The sequence below is a fragment of the Scheffersomyces xylosifermentans genome (assembly GCF_036884685.1).
Source record: "Scheffersomyces xylosifermentans strain CBS 12540 chromosome Unknown RJT20scaffold_4, whole genome shotgun sequence".
Taxonomy (NCBI): domain Eukaryota; kingdom Fungi; phylum Ascomycota; class Pichiomycetes; order Serinales; family Debaryomycetaceae; genus Scheffersomyces; species Scheffersomyces xylosifermentans.
Window position 1 is genome coordinate 34,715 of NW_027042942.1, and position 18,766 is coordinate 53,480.

General features: G+C 41.3%; 6 protein-coding genes across 6 annotated transcripts; 3 read left to right on the top strand and 3 right to left on the bottom strand. All coding sequences in view use genetic code 12, as the record gives it.

Annotated features, from left to right (window-relative positions):
- Positions 1–142: 142 nt before the first annotated feature.
- RJT20DRAFT_127707 (dicarboxylic amino acid permease) lies at positions 143–1,995 on the bottom strand. Its single transcript, XM_064917063.1, has one exon. It carries the CDS (start codon positions 1,807–1,809, stop codon positions 229–231), a length of 1,581 nt encoding a protein of 526 aa, XP_064774047.1. The 5' UTR covers positions 1,810–1,995; the 3' UTR covers positions 143–228.
- Positions 1,996–2,787: 792 nt separating this feature from the next.
- On the bottom strand, positions 2,788–4,981 carry RJT20DRAFT_40576 (putative sugar transporter, high affinity). The gene has a single exon (XM_064920025.1). The coding sequence runs from the start codon at positions 4,618–4,620 to the stop codon at positions 2,893–2,895; it is 1,728 nt and encodes a 575-aa protein (XP_064774048.1). The 5' UTR covers positions 4,621–4,981; the 3' UTR covers positions 2,788–2,892.
- Positions 4,982–6,169: 1,188 nt separating this feature from the next.
- Positions 6,170–8,684, top strand: RJT20DRAFT_117791 (glycoside hydrolase superfamily). The gene has a single exon (XM_064915860.1). The coding sequence runs from the start codon at positions 6,198–6,200 to the stop codon at positions 8,559–8,561; it is 2,364 nt and encodes a 787-aa protein (XP_064774049.1). The 5' UTR covers positions 6,170–6,197; the 3' UTR covers positions 8,562–8,684.
- Positions 8,685–11,419: 2,735 nt separating this feature from the next.
- Positions 11,420–13,917, top strand: TUP1 (chromatin-silencing transcriptional regulator). The gene has a single exon (XM_064920026.1). It carries the CDS (start codon positions 11,703–11,705, stop codon positions 13,695–13,697), a length of 1,995 nt encoding a protein of 664 aa, XP_064774050.1. The 5' UTR covers positions 11,420–11,702; the 3' UTR covers positions 13,698–13,917.
- Positions 13,918–15,237: 1,320 nt separating this feature from the next.
- Positions 15,238–16,508, top strand: MVD (diphosphomevalonate decarboxylase; the record flags this gene model as incomplete). Its single annotated transcript, XM_064918788.1, has 2 exons — positions 15,238–15,282; positions 15,387–16,508. The coding sequence occupies 2 exons, from the start codon at positions 15,238–15,240 to the stop codon at positions 16,506–16,508; spliced, it is 1,167 nt and encodes a 388-aa protein (XP_064774051.1).
- A 472-nt stretch (positions 16,509–16,980) lies between these two features.
- RCA1 (Rca1p) lies at positions 16,981–18,414 on the bottom strand (the record flags this gene model as incomplete). Its single annotated transcript, XM_064918353.1, has 1 exon — positions 16,981–18,414. One exon carries the CDS (start codon positions 18,412–18,414, stop codon positions 16,981–16,983), a length of 1,434 nt encoding a protein of 477 aa, XP_064774052.1.
- Positions 18,415–18,766: the final 352 nt, after the last annotated feature.

The window sequence follows — 18,766 nt, forward strand, 5'->3', positions numbered from 1 at the left end:
GCCGCTTTGCCTAATATCTTGAACTTTAGATCTTAGATACGCCGTATGGTAAAATCTACAGATAGGATACCTACTACAGCGAATGCAATACTTTCTAAATATCTATTCCCTTACGCTCAGTACTATCGAAGTCATGATTTATGTCTATTATGTGAAATTAATAAAGTCATTATGGCTGTTTGGACAATTCTTTAAATCCGATCTCTACTGGGTCTAGTCTATACTTCACTAAATCTTCTCGCTCCTGGCCCCTAGTTCCAAATCAACCTCAGCAGGGTTGACAAACTTAGTTCTATACCACAACTTGTGTCCGATTATCAACACTGCATTAGCTAAAATTCCAATGTAACAAGTAATAAAGTTCTTATACTTGAAAGTATTCACAAAGGCACTGTATCCGTTGAAGAATGTTATAATGACAATAAAACCAAGAGCGACGTAAGAGAGGTATGGTTGGAACCACATGCGGAATGGTATAGCCTCCCGTGGCACATTCTGAGCAATAATAGCTCTTTGATATCCAATGTATGCAAGTAAAATGTAGATCCAGTTCATGACACCGAAGACAGAAACAGTACTTGTGATGTAACTAAAAGCTGTTGCCGCACCTTCCTTTGTATTCATGAAAGCGAGCAATCCAAGGATGGAACCTGCGATACATCCTACCCATGGAACTCTGTTTTCAGTGAGTTTTAAGAAAATCTTAGGAGCCTCCCCATCCTTGGCTAAACCGTAAAGTTGTCTGGAGCAGATGTAGATATCAGTATTAGCTGAACTTGCAATAAATATCAAAAGACATCCATTGATAAAAGATGGTAATACCTTGATACCTGATTCTTTGATAGCAATGACAAATGGTGAAGCGTTGGCACTAGTACCTCCTGCCTTGACTAACAAAGGACTCTTAGGGTTTGCGACCAAAGTTAACATGAACACTCCAAAAATATAGAAAAATCCAATTCTAATTAATACTTGACGGGATGCTCTTGGAATTGTCTTCTTTGGATTGGCAGCTTCACCGAAAAAGATTCCCGCTGTTTCGACACCAATGAAACCAAACAAAGAAGAAATGACTGCGGCCCACCAACCCAAGAACTTACCGGTGTTTCCTGGTACCAAATAAGGCAAGAATGCTTCTTCCCTCCAGTACTGGAATCCAATAGTCTTACCACTTGGGCCACCTCCACAGGTAATAACTAGACAAACAATATAGATACCCAATAATGTAAGGAGCTTGGCAATTGTTAATACAAACTCTAACTCTCCATAGTATCTAACTGGTAAGAAGTTACAAGCGATACAGAAGACATAAAGAACAGCTGCCCATATACCGACGTTTAAATCTGGTCTCCAAAACTGAATAACCAAACCAAACCCGGTCATATTTGCACCCAAAACAATGGCGTATTTGAGAAAGTAGTTATAACCGGCTGCAAATCCGAAGGATCTGTCGAAGTACTTGTTCACGTAACCTGAAAACCCTTTGTCCATAGGCAAAAATGCTGCCATTTCTCCAAGTGAAAAAATGACGACTGTAAGAAGAGCTCCTACAAAACAGTAGGCAATGAAGAGGGATGCTGGTCCTCCTCTTACCAAACTTGTACCAGTACCAATGATATGGCCGGTACCGATAGCACTCCCTAAGGTCAAAAGCGTAAGAACTCTGGCATTAATGTCACGGGCTAGATGAGATGAATCAAATGGGCTATCTGAATCTTCTTCTTGTATCGGAGAAGTGAACGAGTTTTCCTTGATCTCGGTTTTCTCGAAGTCCGTTCTGGAGTTCTCCAAAATCTTGATGTCAGACATCGTCAAGACTATACTTTTTGCAGTTGACAGGTTTGCTTCATATTTTTCTTTGTAGAAGTAGGCTAAAATAACCGACTTTATACCAAGACTCGTGTAGACCTTATCCCATCGGCCATCACAGTTGATGCCTATATATGTCACGTGAAATGCCTTCAAATATCTAATCTAATACAATTCTAATAGTTGTGGCTGTTTTCAACCATCTTACATTGCATTTACAATGGGCCTGCACCTCATTATATTGGAACGGCGCAATGTTATATTAGTCGTGTGTATACTGACTAGTGTTGATGAAGAGAAAGATGAAGATGAGAGTGACATCATTGTTCAGGCTGCAAAATGCACTCTTCTTTTTTTTGCTGTCGGTTTAAGGCACTACGGGATTCGGAAGCGAAGATGATTAGAGTCGGCATATTGTTAGAGTGCTATGTACCATTGCTTTTACAGTGTATGCATATGTCCTCAGCAGATATCTAGAAAATAATATTACTTAACTATGTATTTTTTAGTAGGACAATTTAGTGTTATGTTCCAATTTATATCAATGACGCGTGACGGCTATTCAATAGAACTAACGCCAAATACGGCTAGGTGTTAAGCGGAGTACCGCAAACCCCACATCAAGATAAATATGCTTAGTTGCTAATGCAACGGGGAGAGCTGCGATAAACGTCAAATGGGGTTCAAAGTTCTCCACAGTCAAAAAATATTTTGCATCATTTAAATCCTGTCTTAGGGAGTCGGAAAAATATGGTACCCACATTATGTAGTGTTATTCCTTATTAATCCATTAGGGAGAACTTTGTTTCGAGGGAATGTGGTAATTATCCTTGGACCGACTGTTTAAGTATCATTAATTAGAAATTAACACTTCATCGTTTCTTTGATACTCCAACAATACCACATCGAAGGTTCAATCTTTCCCCGTAGAAATGAAAATATATAGCTATCTGCTTAACAAAAATGCTACTGCTTAATATGCAATGAATAATCAGCTATATCAATCACTTTAGGGTACATTCATTAGATACTATATAATTTCGTAATTCGTAAATATCACAACATAAGACTTCCTTCAACAGACTAAGCTGTAGCATCGCTCTCATTGGCTTTGGTCTCAACATAACCAACTTCCCCTTTACTTCTGTCTGAATCCAAATCAATGTCTTCTCCGATCAAGTCGAGCAATCCAACTTCTTTAATATACTTGTCATGGATTTCCTTTTCTCTGAGAGCAGTACCAGACGTGTCTCCGAAAAGGATATCAATCTCTTCCAATGTACGACCCTTGGTCTCGGGGGTAAAGACGAAAACGTAGCCAGCGCCGATAATACACATCAAACCCAAGAAAATGTATGCACCGTACTTGGCACTAGCAACGAAATCAGGAGTAGACATTGCAACAGCGAAATTGTTCAACCAGTTCGAACTTGCACCGATGGAAACACCTTTGGCACGCATTCCTAATGGGAATACCTCTGCAACAATAACCCAAGCACATGGACCCCACGAATATCCAAAGGCAATTGCAAAGATCCAGATGAACACGACGGCTGCCCAACCAGCGTGCAAGTGGTTTGCCATTGTGTCACCATAGGTACCTAAGATAGCAGCGACAATGAAATGGCATATACCCATTATGATTGCACCCGAAATCAATACCGGCTTTCTACCAAGTTTGTCAACCCAAAGTACAGCTGGAATTGTTGCAAGGAACATCACGATACCAACGACACCAGAAGCCAAAAGCGAAGTAGTTGTACCAGACAACCCTAAGGAGGAGAAAATGAAAGGAGCGTAATACAAGATGAAGTTGACTCCAGTCCACTGCTGAAATGTCATAATCAAACATGCCACTGCTACACGCTTGAATGTTGGATAATGAGTTAACATAGATTTATACTCGTTAAGTCCCAACAAGAAGTTACTCTTAGCAGTACCGTCTTGATAATTTGGAAACTTCGTCCTCGAAAGCTCTCTCTCAAATAACTTCTGTGCTTTCATTTCAAGGAATTCCATTTGCACCAATTGGTTGTTTCTGTCCAATTGACGCAATTTTGCAAGAGTGTCCAAGCATCTATCTTCTTGGTCTTCGTTCATTAACCATCTTGGAGATTCTGGCATAAACATAATTCCTACACCAAGGATGATAGCTGGAACAAGCTGAATACAAATTGGAACAAGATAAGAAGCTTTACTTTGTCCCTCACCTGTACCACCAATAAAATTTGTACCGTAAGTGATCCAATAACTGACCATGATACCGAAGGTAATAGCCAATTGCTGCAAAGCAACCAAAGAACCACGAATTTCAGGTGGACTGACCTCCGCATTATACAATGGAACAACCATAGAAAGGATACCCACACCGATACCAACAACAAATCTACCACCTAAGATGTATCTGAAGTTTCCTCCCCTTACAACAGCTTGAACAATAACACCGATAATGAAGAAAAACAAACCAGAAACAACAGAAAGCTTACGACCAACTTTATCAGCAATGTAACCATTGAAAAGAACACCCACCCAAGCTCCAAGCTCAAGAATAGAAGTCAATAAACCTTGTAAAGTCGGATTATTCTGGATTTTAGTAACACCGATAGCAACATCGAAAGAATGCATACTAGAAATTTGACCAAACATACCTTGATTGTAACCATAAACCAAACCACCAAGGGATGCAAAAACTGCAATGAAAAATGAACGCCTGTTCTGAATTAAACCGGCAATACCACTTTTACCTGCGATTTGAAGACGTCTGTCGGCAATAACTGCCTGGACATCTGTACCATCAGCTCCTCCGTGCATTTTAAAAGAATTGATTATGAATATTTCTCTGCTGCTTGAAGATTGCAAAAAAGCCAAACTATTGTATTGATGAACCCATTGCCTCTTAGCAACAGCAATTTTCCTCTTCTTATAGTCTTCAGTAGCTCCCTTGAACCTCTCCTTATTTTGTCATGTAAATTTCTATCTTCACTTAACCCCACCTCCTCCGAGACCATACACCGACTAAAACGTTATCCATCTACACATCGACTTTTTTTAAACTTATACCCCATGCACTTAGATATAAAATATCAAAATGGCTCAAACATGCATAGAAAATATCAGTTGATCACGCCGACAGGGACTTGGCAGCGATTTTTGGGTTCCCTCTTATAACATCTTTGATACTAGTCGGGATCCACCTTCTAGGGAAACTTGTAGATACAAAGATTCTAGTGCTAGAGATAACAAAGTATTTCCGTTGGTTACCAATCCAAACTTTCTTCTCGTTATGATTCTCGGTTTATCGTATCATTGAATTATCTCTTAATAGATCCATGCCTTACTTGTTGCTATCAAATTCATTGAAACGAAGCTTCGGCTTTCTTGCTCTTATTCTTGTTTACAATCAAGACGACCTTTGTTCGACTCACTCGTATTCAAGACAATAGTTATAAATTGTTGCGATTGCTACCAAGCTCATAGCTACAAGGTCATGAAGTCTCGAGCAACTGCAAAGGATTATCCTTATTTAATTTTTAATGTCTGTGGGGTACCAACTAGATACACGGATGAATGTGTACACATTCGGAAAATCTAGATTACAAATCAAAACCACTCAAGATTTTGGTGGGGTTCTCATATTTTTTCCTTGCAACCTATTGAATCCTTACCACAGTATCCCAAACATCACGGGGTGACAGGGCTTAAGTCTGTTTTGCACTATGTTTTTATGTTGATAATTCACCGTAATTGACTGTGGGGAGAAGATGTTCAATTATACTCAACATAAATAAAATTCTTCATTGAATGCATTCTGATATGTCCGAAGGGACGATAGAAACACGGTATCATTACTCGATTTAGACATTGCATCCATGACTAATGAGTGGAAAAGAACTCCACTCTGCCCGAAATTAATGCCTGATGTATTGAGTTTGTTTCTTGCAGGACATATGTGGGGTGGTACTATTTGCAACAATCGCGATCTGGGAACTACTGCTTGCAACAAAGGGGGACATACATATAGTTTGTTGATGTGCGCACAAAACTGCATCATAAACATCCATATGACGATGGGGATTGGCCAGTGTAGGAAGCATGCATGAATAAATCGAAAAGAACAATACCTCTGCCTTCTTTTACCTTCTACCTTCTTCTTGTCAAGTCTTGTAATGTACTGTCAACAACCCAGTTTCGGGATAATCATACTCCGGATTCATTGATTTTGCTTTGTCATAGCTTGTTATAATCGTTTTCAGCTTCCTCGACTATTCTTGCTTTGCAATCCTTGGAATTTGAATGGACTATTTAATCGATTGAAAACCTCTTTCCATGGAGACCCTGAATATTCTTTGACAGGACAAAAAGGGGTTTTTGCATATTTTGCATTAAAAATGATTCTTCCCCTTAACATTTTGTACGCAGTCGCTGTACTCACTTTCTTAAAAGGGTCTTTTGCAACCTCCGATATTAATTTCAATATTGAAGGCAACCCAAGACTTGTACCAGAAACTTTGGCTCATACAAACTATTCTTTCCCGGACTGTGAGAACGGTCCATTAAAGGATAACCTTGTATGTGACTTCCATGCTGATCCTTATGATAGAGCAAGGGCTGTTGTGAGCTTGTTCACTTTAGAGGAATTGTTTAACAATACCGGAAATACGTCACCAGGGGTTCCGCGTTTGGGATTGCCTCCTTACCAATGGTGGTCGGAAGGTCTCCATGGTATAGCTAACAGTCCAGGTGTCAAGTATGCTCCTAGTGGGGAATATTCATCATCCACTTCATTTCCGCAGCCCATTTTGATGAGTGCAGCATTTGATGACTACTTAATTCAACAGGTTGCTGAGGTGATTTCCACTGAAGGTCGTGCTTTCAATAACTTTGGTCAATCTGGTTTAGACTATTGGACTCCAAACATTAACCCATTTAGAGACCCAAGGTGGGGAAGAGGTCAAGAGACTCCAGGTGAGGACCCTTTCCACATCTCCCAATATGTCTACAGTCTTATTCTCGGTTTACAGGGAGGTATTGAACCTAATAACCTCAAGGTCGCGGCTACTTGTAAGCATTTTGCTGGTTATGATATAGAGAACTGGAATAACCATTCTCGTCTTGGTTACAATGCTATTATCAGTGAACAAGATCTTTCAGATTATTTTCTCGTTCCCTTTCAGAGCTGTGTACGTGATGCTAAGGCTGCTAGTACTATGTGCTCTTACAATGCAGTGAACGGAGTTCCTGTTTGCGCCAGTGAATACTTCTTAAATAATGTTTTACGTGAGTATTTGAATTTTGGTGAAGGTGTTATCACGTCAGACTGTAATGCCATTTACAATATCTGGAATCCTCATCAGTATGCTTCTTCTCAGGCGGTTGCAGCTGCTGATGCTTTGAAAGCAGGAGTGGATGTAAATTGTGGTGTTACTTACCAAGATTACTTACCGGAAGCTTTCAATAATGGTTCTATAACACAAGAAGATGTAACTACTGCATTAGTTCGCCAATATGGAACTTTGGTTCGTCTTGGATATTTTGATCCTCCTCAAAACCAATCTTATCGTCAATTAGGGTGGAAAGATGTTAACACTCCACAGGCCCAACAATTGGCATATCAAGCCGCTGTGGAAGGAATCACTCTTTTGAAGAACGATGGTACGCTTCCTCTTAGCAAAAAGATTAGAAAGATTGCCTTCATTGGTCCTTGGGCTAATGCGACTTCTCAAATGCAAGGAAACTATGAAGGTGATGCACCATATCTCATTTCCCCAATCCAAGCTGCTATTGATGCTAAGTTTGATGTTCAATATTCTATTGGAACCCTAATTGACTCCAATTCGACCGCCAATTTTACTGAAGCAATAAATATTGCAAAATCGGCAGATGCCATAATTTTTGCTGGAGGTATTGACAACACTATTGAAGCTGAGGCACAAGACCGTGAAAGCATTGCCTGGCCCGGAAATCAATTGGAATTAGTTAGCCAGCTTTCTCAACTTAGAAAGCCTTTAATTGTCTTACAGATGGGTGGAGGGCAGATTGACGATTCTGAGTTGAAATCCAACAATGCTGTAAATGCTATTCTTTGGGGTGGCTATCCTGGTCAAAGCGGAGGTAAAGCATTACTAGATATTATCACTGGTGTTGCTGCTCCTTCTGGAAGATTGCCGGCCACCCAATACCCAGCTTCGTATGCTGATGAAGTTGATATGACGGACATGTCCGTAAGACCAGGTCCTGGTAATCCTGGTAGAACTTACATGTGGTATACCGGTACACCAGTTTACGAATTTGGCTATGGTTTGCATTACACTACTTTCTCTGCTGCTCCAGTTAAACAGCCACATACTACACAAACTTTTGACATCCAGTCATTGATTGCTAATGCAAGATATAATGTAGAATATATTGATCAAGCATTGCTCACCACTTTTGAGGTCAATATTCAGAATACTGGTAAGGTAGTGTCGGACTACTCGGCATTGTTATTTGCTCAGAGTCAAGTAGGTCCACCACCTTACCGTCAAAAAGAGTTGGTTTCCTACACAAAATTACACGGTATCAAGCCAAATCAGAAAGTAATTGCAACTTTGCCAGTTAAAATTGGCACGTTGGGTACAGTCGATGAATTAGGTGACCGTTACTTGTATCCTGGCACCTACACTTTCAGTGTTGATGTTGATAACAAGGCAACCTTTTCGGTTACTCTTACAGGCGAAAAGCAGTTACTTAGTGCCTTGCCTCAAAACAAGTAGAGGCGTCAATGTTGATGTACCGATTTATTTTATATCTCTAATTCATGTCTTCAAAAAATCTTCTTCTTTTCATCTTTAAAAAAAAAAAATTAAAGTACAATTTGTTTTTCTTGATATTACTTGTCGTTAGTTAAAATTCTCCTTTCTTCAAAAGTTCTATATTGCTATAGTATTCGTTCATAAATATATTTTTCTTCAATAGCTGTTGTAAATTAACCCAAACAAGAAGAACCTTCTTATAATTATGCTGGTTTTTTTTTCTTTTTTGAATGAGGTAACACCAATTAATAGTATTCCTCATTTCTCAATAAATGTTGTTTCGGAAACAGCAGGTTCCATGTTGACTTTAGCTTCTATTGCTGAATTTCTTGAGAGTAAACTAATTGATTGTAGGACATATTTTCTTCATCATGGTAACTGCAGAATGGGTATTTGGAATACTTGTAAATGGTATACTGAAAATAGCGACTTTCAATGATATAATCCACTCGCCAGGAGCATGTTGGGATTTTCTCTTGTGCACTAGAGCAGTATGAAGTTAATCTAATTGTCTCTGTAGCTGCAATAAATGATTGAGTTTTGAATATTTCCAGATTTACGAAGAAATATATAAGGAAATCTATATTCTTAAGAAAAATAGAAGTGTAATTGTCCGAGTTTTTCACATCCAGTAACTAACTTACAAAGAAAAAAAAAAAAAAAAAAATGATGTCACTTTGCCAGGTTATACCCCATAAGTTTAACTTCTATGTATTGAATGAATTACAAGTCACATTACCCGAAATGACTACTTTCGGACAGCTGTAACACGCATCTCTTCTATTTAAAAATTGTACTATGGTCAACAAGTGGGTTTCGTGGAGTCTGTGGGGGCGGGGAAGGATTGCTTTAATTTGGACAAAGCTAAAATGATAAAAGTGAACTTCGATTATGCAATAGTACTCTGGTATTCTTCTTCCTTATAGATCACATGATAATGATCACATGATAATGCATATGCTGGAAAAATGTGTTCACGTGCAAATTATCACGCGACTTCAAATATTGTTGGCGTTTTCCATCTTCTTTATTTGCTATTTAGTGGCCAACCCTGGACGTCACATAACTTCCTGTTCGGGTAATTACACGGGGTGTGAAGCACTAGATAAAAGGGGGTGCAGCTCCAATCTGCATCCAGAAAAATTGTTCGACATGCACACACCTATTACCTAATACTCGTCGCCAACTCCATGAACTGCCAGCAATGCCCTGGAACACGGCATCTATCGGTGTTGGAATAGTCAGATAGCCGAACATGCAAGAAATCCATGATGGAATGGGTTTTAAATTTACCCCTAGCGGCAGAGAATCGATTTCCATCCCGCTACCCAATATCCCAACCCAATTTCCACCGTGATTGCTCTCGTGTTGCCGCACCTGTTTGTTTTCTCCCCTCTAGGCCACCACCCACTTCTATACTGCCCTCCCCCACCGGAACCCCAAGCGAACAAAAGCCATTCACACCATTTTTGTGCCCATGCCAATTGTCAATTTTCGGTTGCACCCCCTACCATTCACAATACAGGAAATTGTAACATCACGGCTCACTTCCTACTGGCTCCAGGGCCAGGCGGCAGGGAAGAACCTTCATTTCTATGCCTGAAAATCACACCCCCTGTTCATGCCCATTTGCATTTCCATTGACATTTTCAGTTGCATTGCCATATTCTCAGACCCGATTGCGTTTTGAGTCGGCCAGTATTAGCGGCACGGCATGGTGCTTCGTATTCGTTGTCGTCCACTCGGGGGAAATGATGACTTGGAGGCGGGCTCCTATGTGAATTGCGAAATCGTGGGACTTTTATCTTATTTCATGCCGGTGTCAAGGATTGTTTGTTGATGCCGTTTTTCGCAATTTCTTCGCTTGCACCCCATTCCATCAGTTCACTGGTAGGCGTAGGAGCAGGCATAGGCGGAAGATTCTTTTGTGTCTGGTTACTGTGTTATAGTTACACTCGCCGATTTCTCTCATTCTCAGCCATTTTTCCCATTTTTCATCCAGGTTCCTGAACTATCCGTTCCCATTCCAACTGGATGGTCAACTTTCGTACCCCGACACCCCGTCAATTCTCAGGCACTATCTTTGTGTCTTGTCGTTTGTCGCTTCACGCATATTCCCGTTCTCAGTTCTTGACTCACCCTTTTAATGAACATAACCACCGGATCACATCACATCACATCACATCATTGACCATTGCTCTTATAATTCTCGTTTTTTCACATTTGTAGCACAATTTCACAACTCGTTTTTACCTTTTCTTCTTCCCCCTTCCCCCTTCCCCCACCCCCTTATCGAGTCGTTTTCTATCCTATTCTATTAGTTCTCAAGGTCTCACGTCTTCCCTCATTCACATCCACTTTTTCACTAAATCGCACCGGAAAATACGAGCTCCGATATTATTACTATTCTCGACTGACGTAGAATCTCACATTCGTAGAATCTCACCTTTCGTAGAATGTCATTTCCTTTTCCATTCTCACAGTAATTCTTATTGTTCTCAGTTATTAAAAGACCTTACTCACTTTACTCATTGACCTTACTCGTTCACCATAACATTCACCATACTCGTTCATTCTCACCCTCTATATTCCCACCCTCGATATTCTCACTCTTCCATTCCCTCACTACTCAATCTTTCCCACTCACTCTTCCCTCACTTTTCACCCACTTCCCTCACTCACCTCCCACCTCTCAATTCTCTTACTTCCATATTTTCAGAGGGTGCCGCTTTTTTTTAGTTTTTTTGTTTTTCTGGTTTTCTGGTTTTCTGTTTTTCTGTTTCCTGTTTCCTGTTTCCTGTTTCCTGTTTCCTGTTTTTCAACGTCTCCATTTCTCAAGAATAATTTTTGTCACTGTTCTCTTTCGCCAGTATCCACCACTTGACTCCACAGAACTCCCCCAAAAGTGCTCCGATCATCGTGCTCCGCACCAATCAATCGCCACGAACTCCCTCGCAACACCGTCCGACTTCAGCGCTGTCGCTAGCTCCCTCCTTGCCCCTGTATCCTCCGAAGTCGCCATTCCGCTCGGGTAAAATCCATTAAAAGTAGCCTTGTAGCCGCCACGGATCTAGTTCCCTTTGAAATTGTGTAAATACCGCCATGTCCGTGTACACATCCAATTCTGCCGCCGTGGCAGCTCAGCAGCAGCAACAACAACAGCAGCAGCAACAGGCTGCTGCCCAACAACAACAGCAACAAGCAGCCGCTGCCCAACAGCAAAGACAACAACACCAACAGAGATTGAATGAGCTCTTGGATGCCGTGAAGCAAGAATTCGACTACGCACTCAATGAGGCCTCATCTTTCGAACAAGTCAAGGAAGACTATGACTTGAAGTACAACCAACAAACCGCGGAAATGCAACAAATCAGACAAACCGTATACGAGTTAGAAATGGCCCACAGAAAGATCAAGGAAGCCTACGAAGAAGAGATCTTGCGTTTGAAGACAGAGTTGGAAAATCGCGATAGACAAGCTCAAATCCAGCAACAGGCAGCTGCTGCTCAACAAGCAGCTCAGCAACAACAGCAGCAACAGCAGCAACAACAGCAACAACAACAACAACAGCAGCAGCAACAGGCCCAACAACAAAAACCAAATGGCTTGTCGTACACAGGTTACCAACAGCAACAGACCCCTTCTCAACAGACATTACCACCACCAATCAAACAATCTCCTCCAAAACAAGAGGTTAAACCAGTCTCCGCTTCTCCACAAGTCACCAAAACTGAGGTTGCAACTCCTTCAGTTCAGCCAAAGACCGATTCGAGCACTTCTCCAGCTTCTTCAGGACCAAACGGCGCCAATTCCGCCACAGAGACCTCTACTGCTCTCACTGTCATTGACAAGCTGCAATACATAGTAAACCCAGTCCAAAAAGCATTGCACGTCAAGGAAATCCCTCCATTCTTGTCCGACTTGGACGTTTCTAAGGCCAACCCAGACTTCAAGAAGCAGAAGTTGGACTACTACGTATTGTACAACCCTGCTTTCAGTCGTGACTTAGATGTCGAGCTTATCCACTCTTTGGACCATTCCTCCGTTGTTTGTTGTGTCCGTTTCTCCAAGGATGGTAAGTTCATAGCTACTGGATGTAACAAAACCACACAAGTCTTTAATGTAGAGACTGGAGAGTTGGTCGCTAAATTAATCGACGATAACAACTCCTCCGATGCCGCTGCCGCTGCTAATGCAGCCAATGGCGATGGTGCCAACAAAAATGGCGAGGCTGGAGGTGAATCTGCTGAAGCAGCAGCTTCTGCAGCTGCCACCGCCGCTAACGGTGACTTGTACATCAGATCAGTTTGTTTCTCTCCAGATGGAAAATTATTAGCAACTGGTGCCGAAGACAAGCTCATTAGAATCTGGGACTTGAGCACAAAAAGAATCATCAAGATCTTACGTGGACATGAACAAGATATCTACTCCTTAGATTTCTTCCCTGATGGAGACCGTTTGGTTTCTGGTTCTGGTGATAGAACTGTCAGAATCTGGGATTTGAGATCTTCCCAATGCTCATTGACACTCTCTATTGAAGATGGTGTAACCACCGTCGCTGTTTCTCCAGATGGACAATTGATCGCTGCTGGTTCCCTTGACAGAACCGTTAGAGTCTGGGACTCTACCACCGGTTTCCTTGTTGAGAGATTAGATTCTGGAAACGAAAACGGCAATGGTCACGAGGATTCTGTTTACTCTGTAGCTTTCACCATCAATGGTAAGCAGATTGCATCAGGTTCTTTGGATAGAACTGTTAAGTTGTGGAACTTAGAGGGCAAGCAAGACCCACAGAGCCATGGATCAAACAGTGGACCAAACAAGAAGTCTTCATGTGAAGTCACATACATTGGTCACAAGGACTTCGTCTTGTCTGTGTGCTCCACGCCTAAGAACGAATACATTCTTTCTGGTTCTAAAGACCGTGGTGTGATTTTCTGGGATCAACTTTCAGGAAACCCACTTTTGATGCTTCAAGGTCACCGTAATTCAGTCATCTCCGTCGCTGTTTCCTTAAATTCTCAAGGTACTGAAGGTATATTTGCTACTGGTAGTGGTGACTGTAAGGCCAGATTGTGGAAATGGACCAGAAAGTAAATTATAGAGAGAGAAATCTCGAAAGCATTGTATTTTAGTTGTTTTGGACAAAGGTGAAGTCTAATATGAAGATAGAATGACCTGAACCGCCAAAACTTGGACGCTAGAGCGAGGAATCCTCGCAGTCGGCAATTTCTTCTTGTAGAAGATGAGCCGGACGTTCAACCCCAGTATTGTTGAGTACTTATAACCAAAAGAGAAAAGACGGAAGAAGCAAGCATATTATGAGACTTCATGACATAGCATATCTTTTTAATTGTCTTGGTCGCTTTTGACTTCGCTGTGCCAGCGATTATTTCTTTATAGTTGTTTTTTTTTGTCTATTTATATTGTATGTATGTAATAGTATATCGTTCGTGAAAGAATGTTGGGGAAGTGAAGTTGAGCAATGGAAGTCTGATCACGGTAAGTTTTAGTTCTCTCTTGGAGGTTATGTGTCATGCTGAGGTACGGCACTTCTTGTGGTATTCTCGTATATTCAACATTTTTAATGTTCTCAAGGGAAGCATTTCAACTACTATTATTCTGGAGTTGTATCTTTAACTTTGTACGTAGAGCATATCCATGTATATACGTATTTCTTCACCATTTGGACACATGGCTACATTCGGCATGTACATACATATCCCCATGTTTAGATCTCCAACTACATCTACATCTACATCTTTACTTATATCTTCATCTCCACCAAGAAACCATTTAACCCTATAGTCACCATATTGGAAAAATTTACTAGTGTATCATCCCGAAGAACAGTACACTATATATCTCTCTATAGTAGAAGCGTGCCCCACTTGTATGCCCCTCATTCAGCCGCATCGTCCTACCGCCCTCACCTCTACAAGCTGTCATTTAGAATATGTTCACCATTCCATCATTCACTGGAAGTTCTCATGGCATGAGACTCACTAGCACAGTGCCACACAACAATATCTCTATCATGAAGGTAACACAACAACTCTCTCCTTAGTCTTGGTATTCTTTGATTAATTCTCCTCTTAATTCTCTTGCTATGCTCTCTCACTATTTTCTCATAATTCTCTTCCTATTCTCTCACACTTCTTCTCACAATTCTGTCACAACTTCTCTCTTCTTAATTCTCTTACTATGCTCTTCCTATTCCCTCACACTTCTCTCAAAGTTCATATCACAATTCTTTCTTTCTGTGTCTCTCCTTTGATTCTCTTAATATTCTCTGGGAAATTTTCAATCAATTCTCTTCAATTAATTCTCTACCAACCAATCTCTTTGATTCTCTCACGAGTCTCTCAAACTTCTCTCGCAATTCTTGCCTTATTTTTTTCCCACTTCTCTCCTTATTTCCTCACACTTTCATCTCCAATTCTTCTCGCTATCCTCCCTATTCCTCGCTAATTCTCACTCTTTTCTACCACCACACACCACGACCACACTCACAATTCACTCGCTATCGTTTAGCGCGTCCGAAAATTTTTCGATACGACAACACAAGATTTCCAGTAGCGAAATGAGTTTATCAAAACACGGTATTCACGATACAAGTCACATTATCACCCACACAATGACTATTTTCTCAGCATCTTCGACGGCTCCCGTCAACATAGCGGTATGTACAATACGGTAGCGATTTCAAAGGCGGAAATCACTCTATTTTAGACCAATTTTTCACCTCCTAACCAGTTTCACTGTGGTACTAACACCTCTAAATAGACATTGAAGTACTGGGGTAAGAGAGATAAACTCCTCAATTTACCTACAAATTCGTCGATTTCCGTGACTCTTTCTCAAAATGACTTGAGAACACTCACAACCGCTTCGTGCTCCGCCGATTTCGACTCCGATAAGTTATGGTTGAACGGGAAATTGGAGTCGTTAGAGTCCGTTAGATCTCAAGCATGTCTTGCAGACTTACGTGGTTTAAGAGAAAAGGTCGAAGCCAAGGACGAATCGCTTCCAAAGTTGTCTCAATACAAGCTTCACATCGTATCTGAAAACAACTTCCCAACTGCCGCTGGTCTTGCTTCTTCAGCTGCTGGTTTTGCAGCTTTGGTATCAGCCATTGCTAAATTATACAAACTTCCGGAAGACATGTCTGAATTGTCCAAGATCGCCAGAAAGGGTTCTGGATCTGCTTGTAGATCTCTCTTTGGAGGTTTTGTTGCTTGGGAAATGGGTGATCTCGAGAACGGAGAAGACTCCAAGGCCGTAGAAGTTGCTCCATTGAGCCATTGGCCAACCATGAAAGCTGCCATTTTGGTTGTCAGTGACGACAAGAAGGATACTCCAAGTACCTCAGGAATGCAACAAACTGTAGCCACATCGGACTTGTTCCAACACAGAATAACCGAGGTTGTTCCAAAGCGTTTTGAAGAGATGAAGAAGGCCATTTTGGCCAAGGACTTCGAAAAGTTCGCTGAATTGACCATGAAAGATTCCAATTCTTTCCATGCTGTTTGCTTAGACTCTTACCCACCTATTTTCTACTTAAATGATACTTCCAAGCAAGTTATAAAGTTGATTCACAGATTGAACGAGCAAGAGGGTAAGACGATTGCTGCTTACACCTTTGATGCCGGTCCTAATGCTGTTATCTATTATGATGAAATCAATGAGAAGAAGGTATTGGGATTGATCTATAACTACTTCAGCCAAGTAGCTGGCTGGGAGAAGTATTCTAAGGACGTGTCTACCTTAGACAAAATCGAAGTCCAAGGCACCAACCCAGATATCTACAAGGGTGTTTCTAAGGTGATCCTCACTAGCATTGGAAATGGTCCTCAGGAGACCACCGACAGCTTAATCAACGACCAAGGTTTACCAAAGTCTGGTTAAGGAAATGAAGCTGAAGCTTCCGGAATGCTTACTTGCTTATTGCTCCAAACCAGCTAAGAAAATTCTAATATTATGCTCAAATAGATATCAACTAAATATAATATTCATAATGCATTAATGAAAGAAGTAGTCAAGAGAGTCATATTTGTGTCAAAGCTATTGATATGATTTCTCGCAGTAGGCACTATAGTACGAGACCAACCATTCCAATTACTACACCTTGCTTTTCATTAATAATCACTGCCAATACCGTCCCAAAACTACTCCCACTTACTTCATAGTGACATTCTTTATTGTCTATTTAAATTACATATATATCCGAATATGGCACTGAGCCACTAGCATAACCCTAATAAAACAGAGATCCCCGAGATCTAAAATAAAATTACATAATCGTTCCAGTCGTCAGCATTAGTCTATAAAGCAAGAAAGACTCGCTCAAACACAAACAAGTCAAGGAAGTTCAATTCTCTCATTTCGAGATTTCATCTAACTCTATTTTGTTCACGTCATTGATGCTGACGAATTTCCGTAATTTGTCCAAACTTCCACCGTTGTCAAAGTGTTCGCTTAAAACTTTGTTATATAACAGGAAGAGCTTCTCATACTTCTGAAGTCGTATCTGCTCTTCCCTCAACTTGTGCTCCATTTTGGTAACATTACCTTGAAGCTGAAGTTGGGCTTGTTTTTTTCTTTGTCTACATTTGGAAGCAGCAATTCTGTTTCTCTCCAACAACCTCTCTTTCTTCCAAGCTGCGGTACCTGGAATAGGCCCGTTGTTTGGGTTGTAAATAACTTCATTATTATAAATCAACTGATGGTTGGGAGGAGGAACTCCAGCCGCATTAGAAAGCGACTCCGGCAATCCTGGTCCAGCCAGAGAAGGTTTCGTGCTTCCTTGCGATTGAGGCACTTGTAAATGCTGTTGCGGCTGCTGCTGTTGGTTTGCAAACGTGTTTCCAGTTCCAGGAATTGGGTTTTGGTTGTTTCCATACGTGTCTATTAAAAGTTGTTGAACAGACGCAGAAACACTTGGCTGTTGTTGTTGTTGTTGTCTACCTGAGATATTCTGCTGAACGTTTTGTCCGGGCTGCTGCTGAGGTACGCTTTGTTGTTGAAAAGATTGACGAAGTGGAATATTAAGAGGAGTGTGTTGCTCCGAGAATGTCATACCGACATCCAATACATCGTCTTCAAAGAAGGCCTCGTGGTTAACAATTTGTCCAATTTGACCGTTGGAGATAGAAATTCTTCTTCTTCTTGGAACTCCGTCGCTGGAGAAGTAAGGCAAAGCCATGGTGGAGTCAAAAAGAGGTGGGTTCGTAATAGGGTACGAACTAATATCGAACGGGTTATGGAAAGGGAACAACGAGGCTCCGATGTTCGGACTCTGAGACGTCAAAGAAGAGCTAACATTGCTATTATGGAGACTAGTATTACTAGGCGCAGTCAAACTGGCATTAGTATTGCCTAAACTTGCATTAGCGTTATTGGCAACAGTGTTGCCTCCGAACGTTTGGTAGCCTCCCTTTGCAAGGTTCTCCTGAGCAGAGTTTATTGTTGCAGGGTCTAAATGAGATGAGATGTGCAAGCCCTGAAGAGAGTTATTGTTATTCTCAAAAGCCGGGAATGTCTCCAATGGACCTCCGTGGTGGGGTTCACCTGGAGGAGCGGCGGAAATACTACTGCTCTTAGATGTGTTAGTCGTTGGTTGTGACTGAAATGACGAAGTTGGCGATGCATCTAAGATGGCTCCTGGCATTTGAGGTGAAAGTGGTTGTTGTTGTTGCTGCTGCTGTTGAGCTTGGAGCATAGCAGCAACATTTTTGTCCAGAAGGACGTCAGGGTTATTGACGCTGTTCTGTATAACCTGGTCGTAGAGCGCTTCACCTGTGATGTTGTTCATAGTGACCAATGTGTTGCCGTCCATAAGGTCAAAGGTGTGGAAAAGGGTTCTTGATATAGTGGGGACTTCTTGCGATGAATCCTGTAGTCAGTCTGGGGTACCGACAATGTTTCACGGTTTGTATATCGTTCGAAGTTTCCTAACCCACTAATTATTCTTGTTTGTAGGCTATTAGTAATTGAGCCTCTGGTGATTTTTGGTTTTACGGTCTGCCAAGAATCGGGGTTGGCGTCGGGGGTGTTCGGTAGCTGTACGAGCACAGTTTGTTCCAGGATTCTGGCGGGATTTGTTGACGTAAAAGCCTTGCTGAATGCTCAAAACTTTTTCTTTCCGAACGTCCTTAATCTCACTA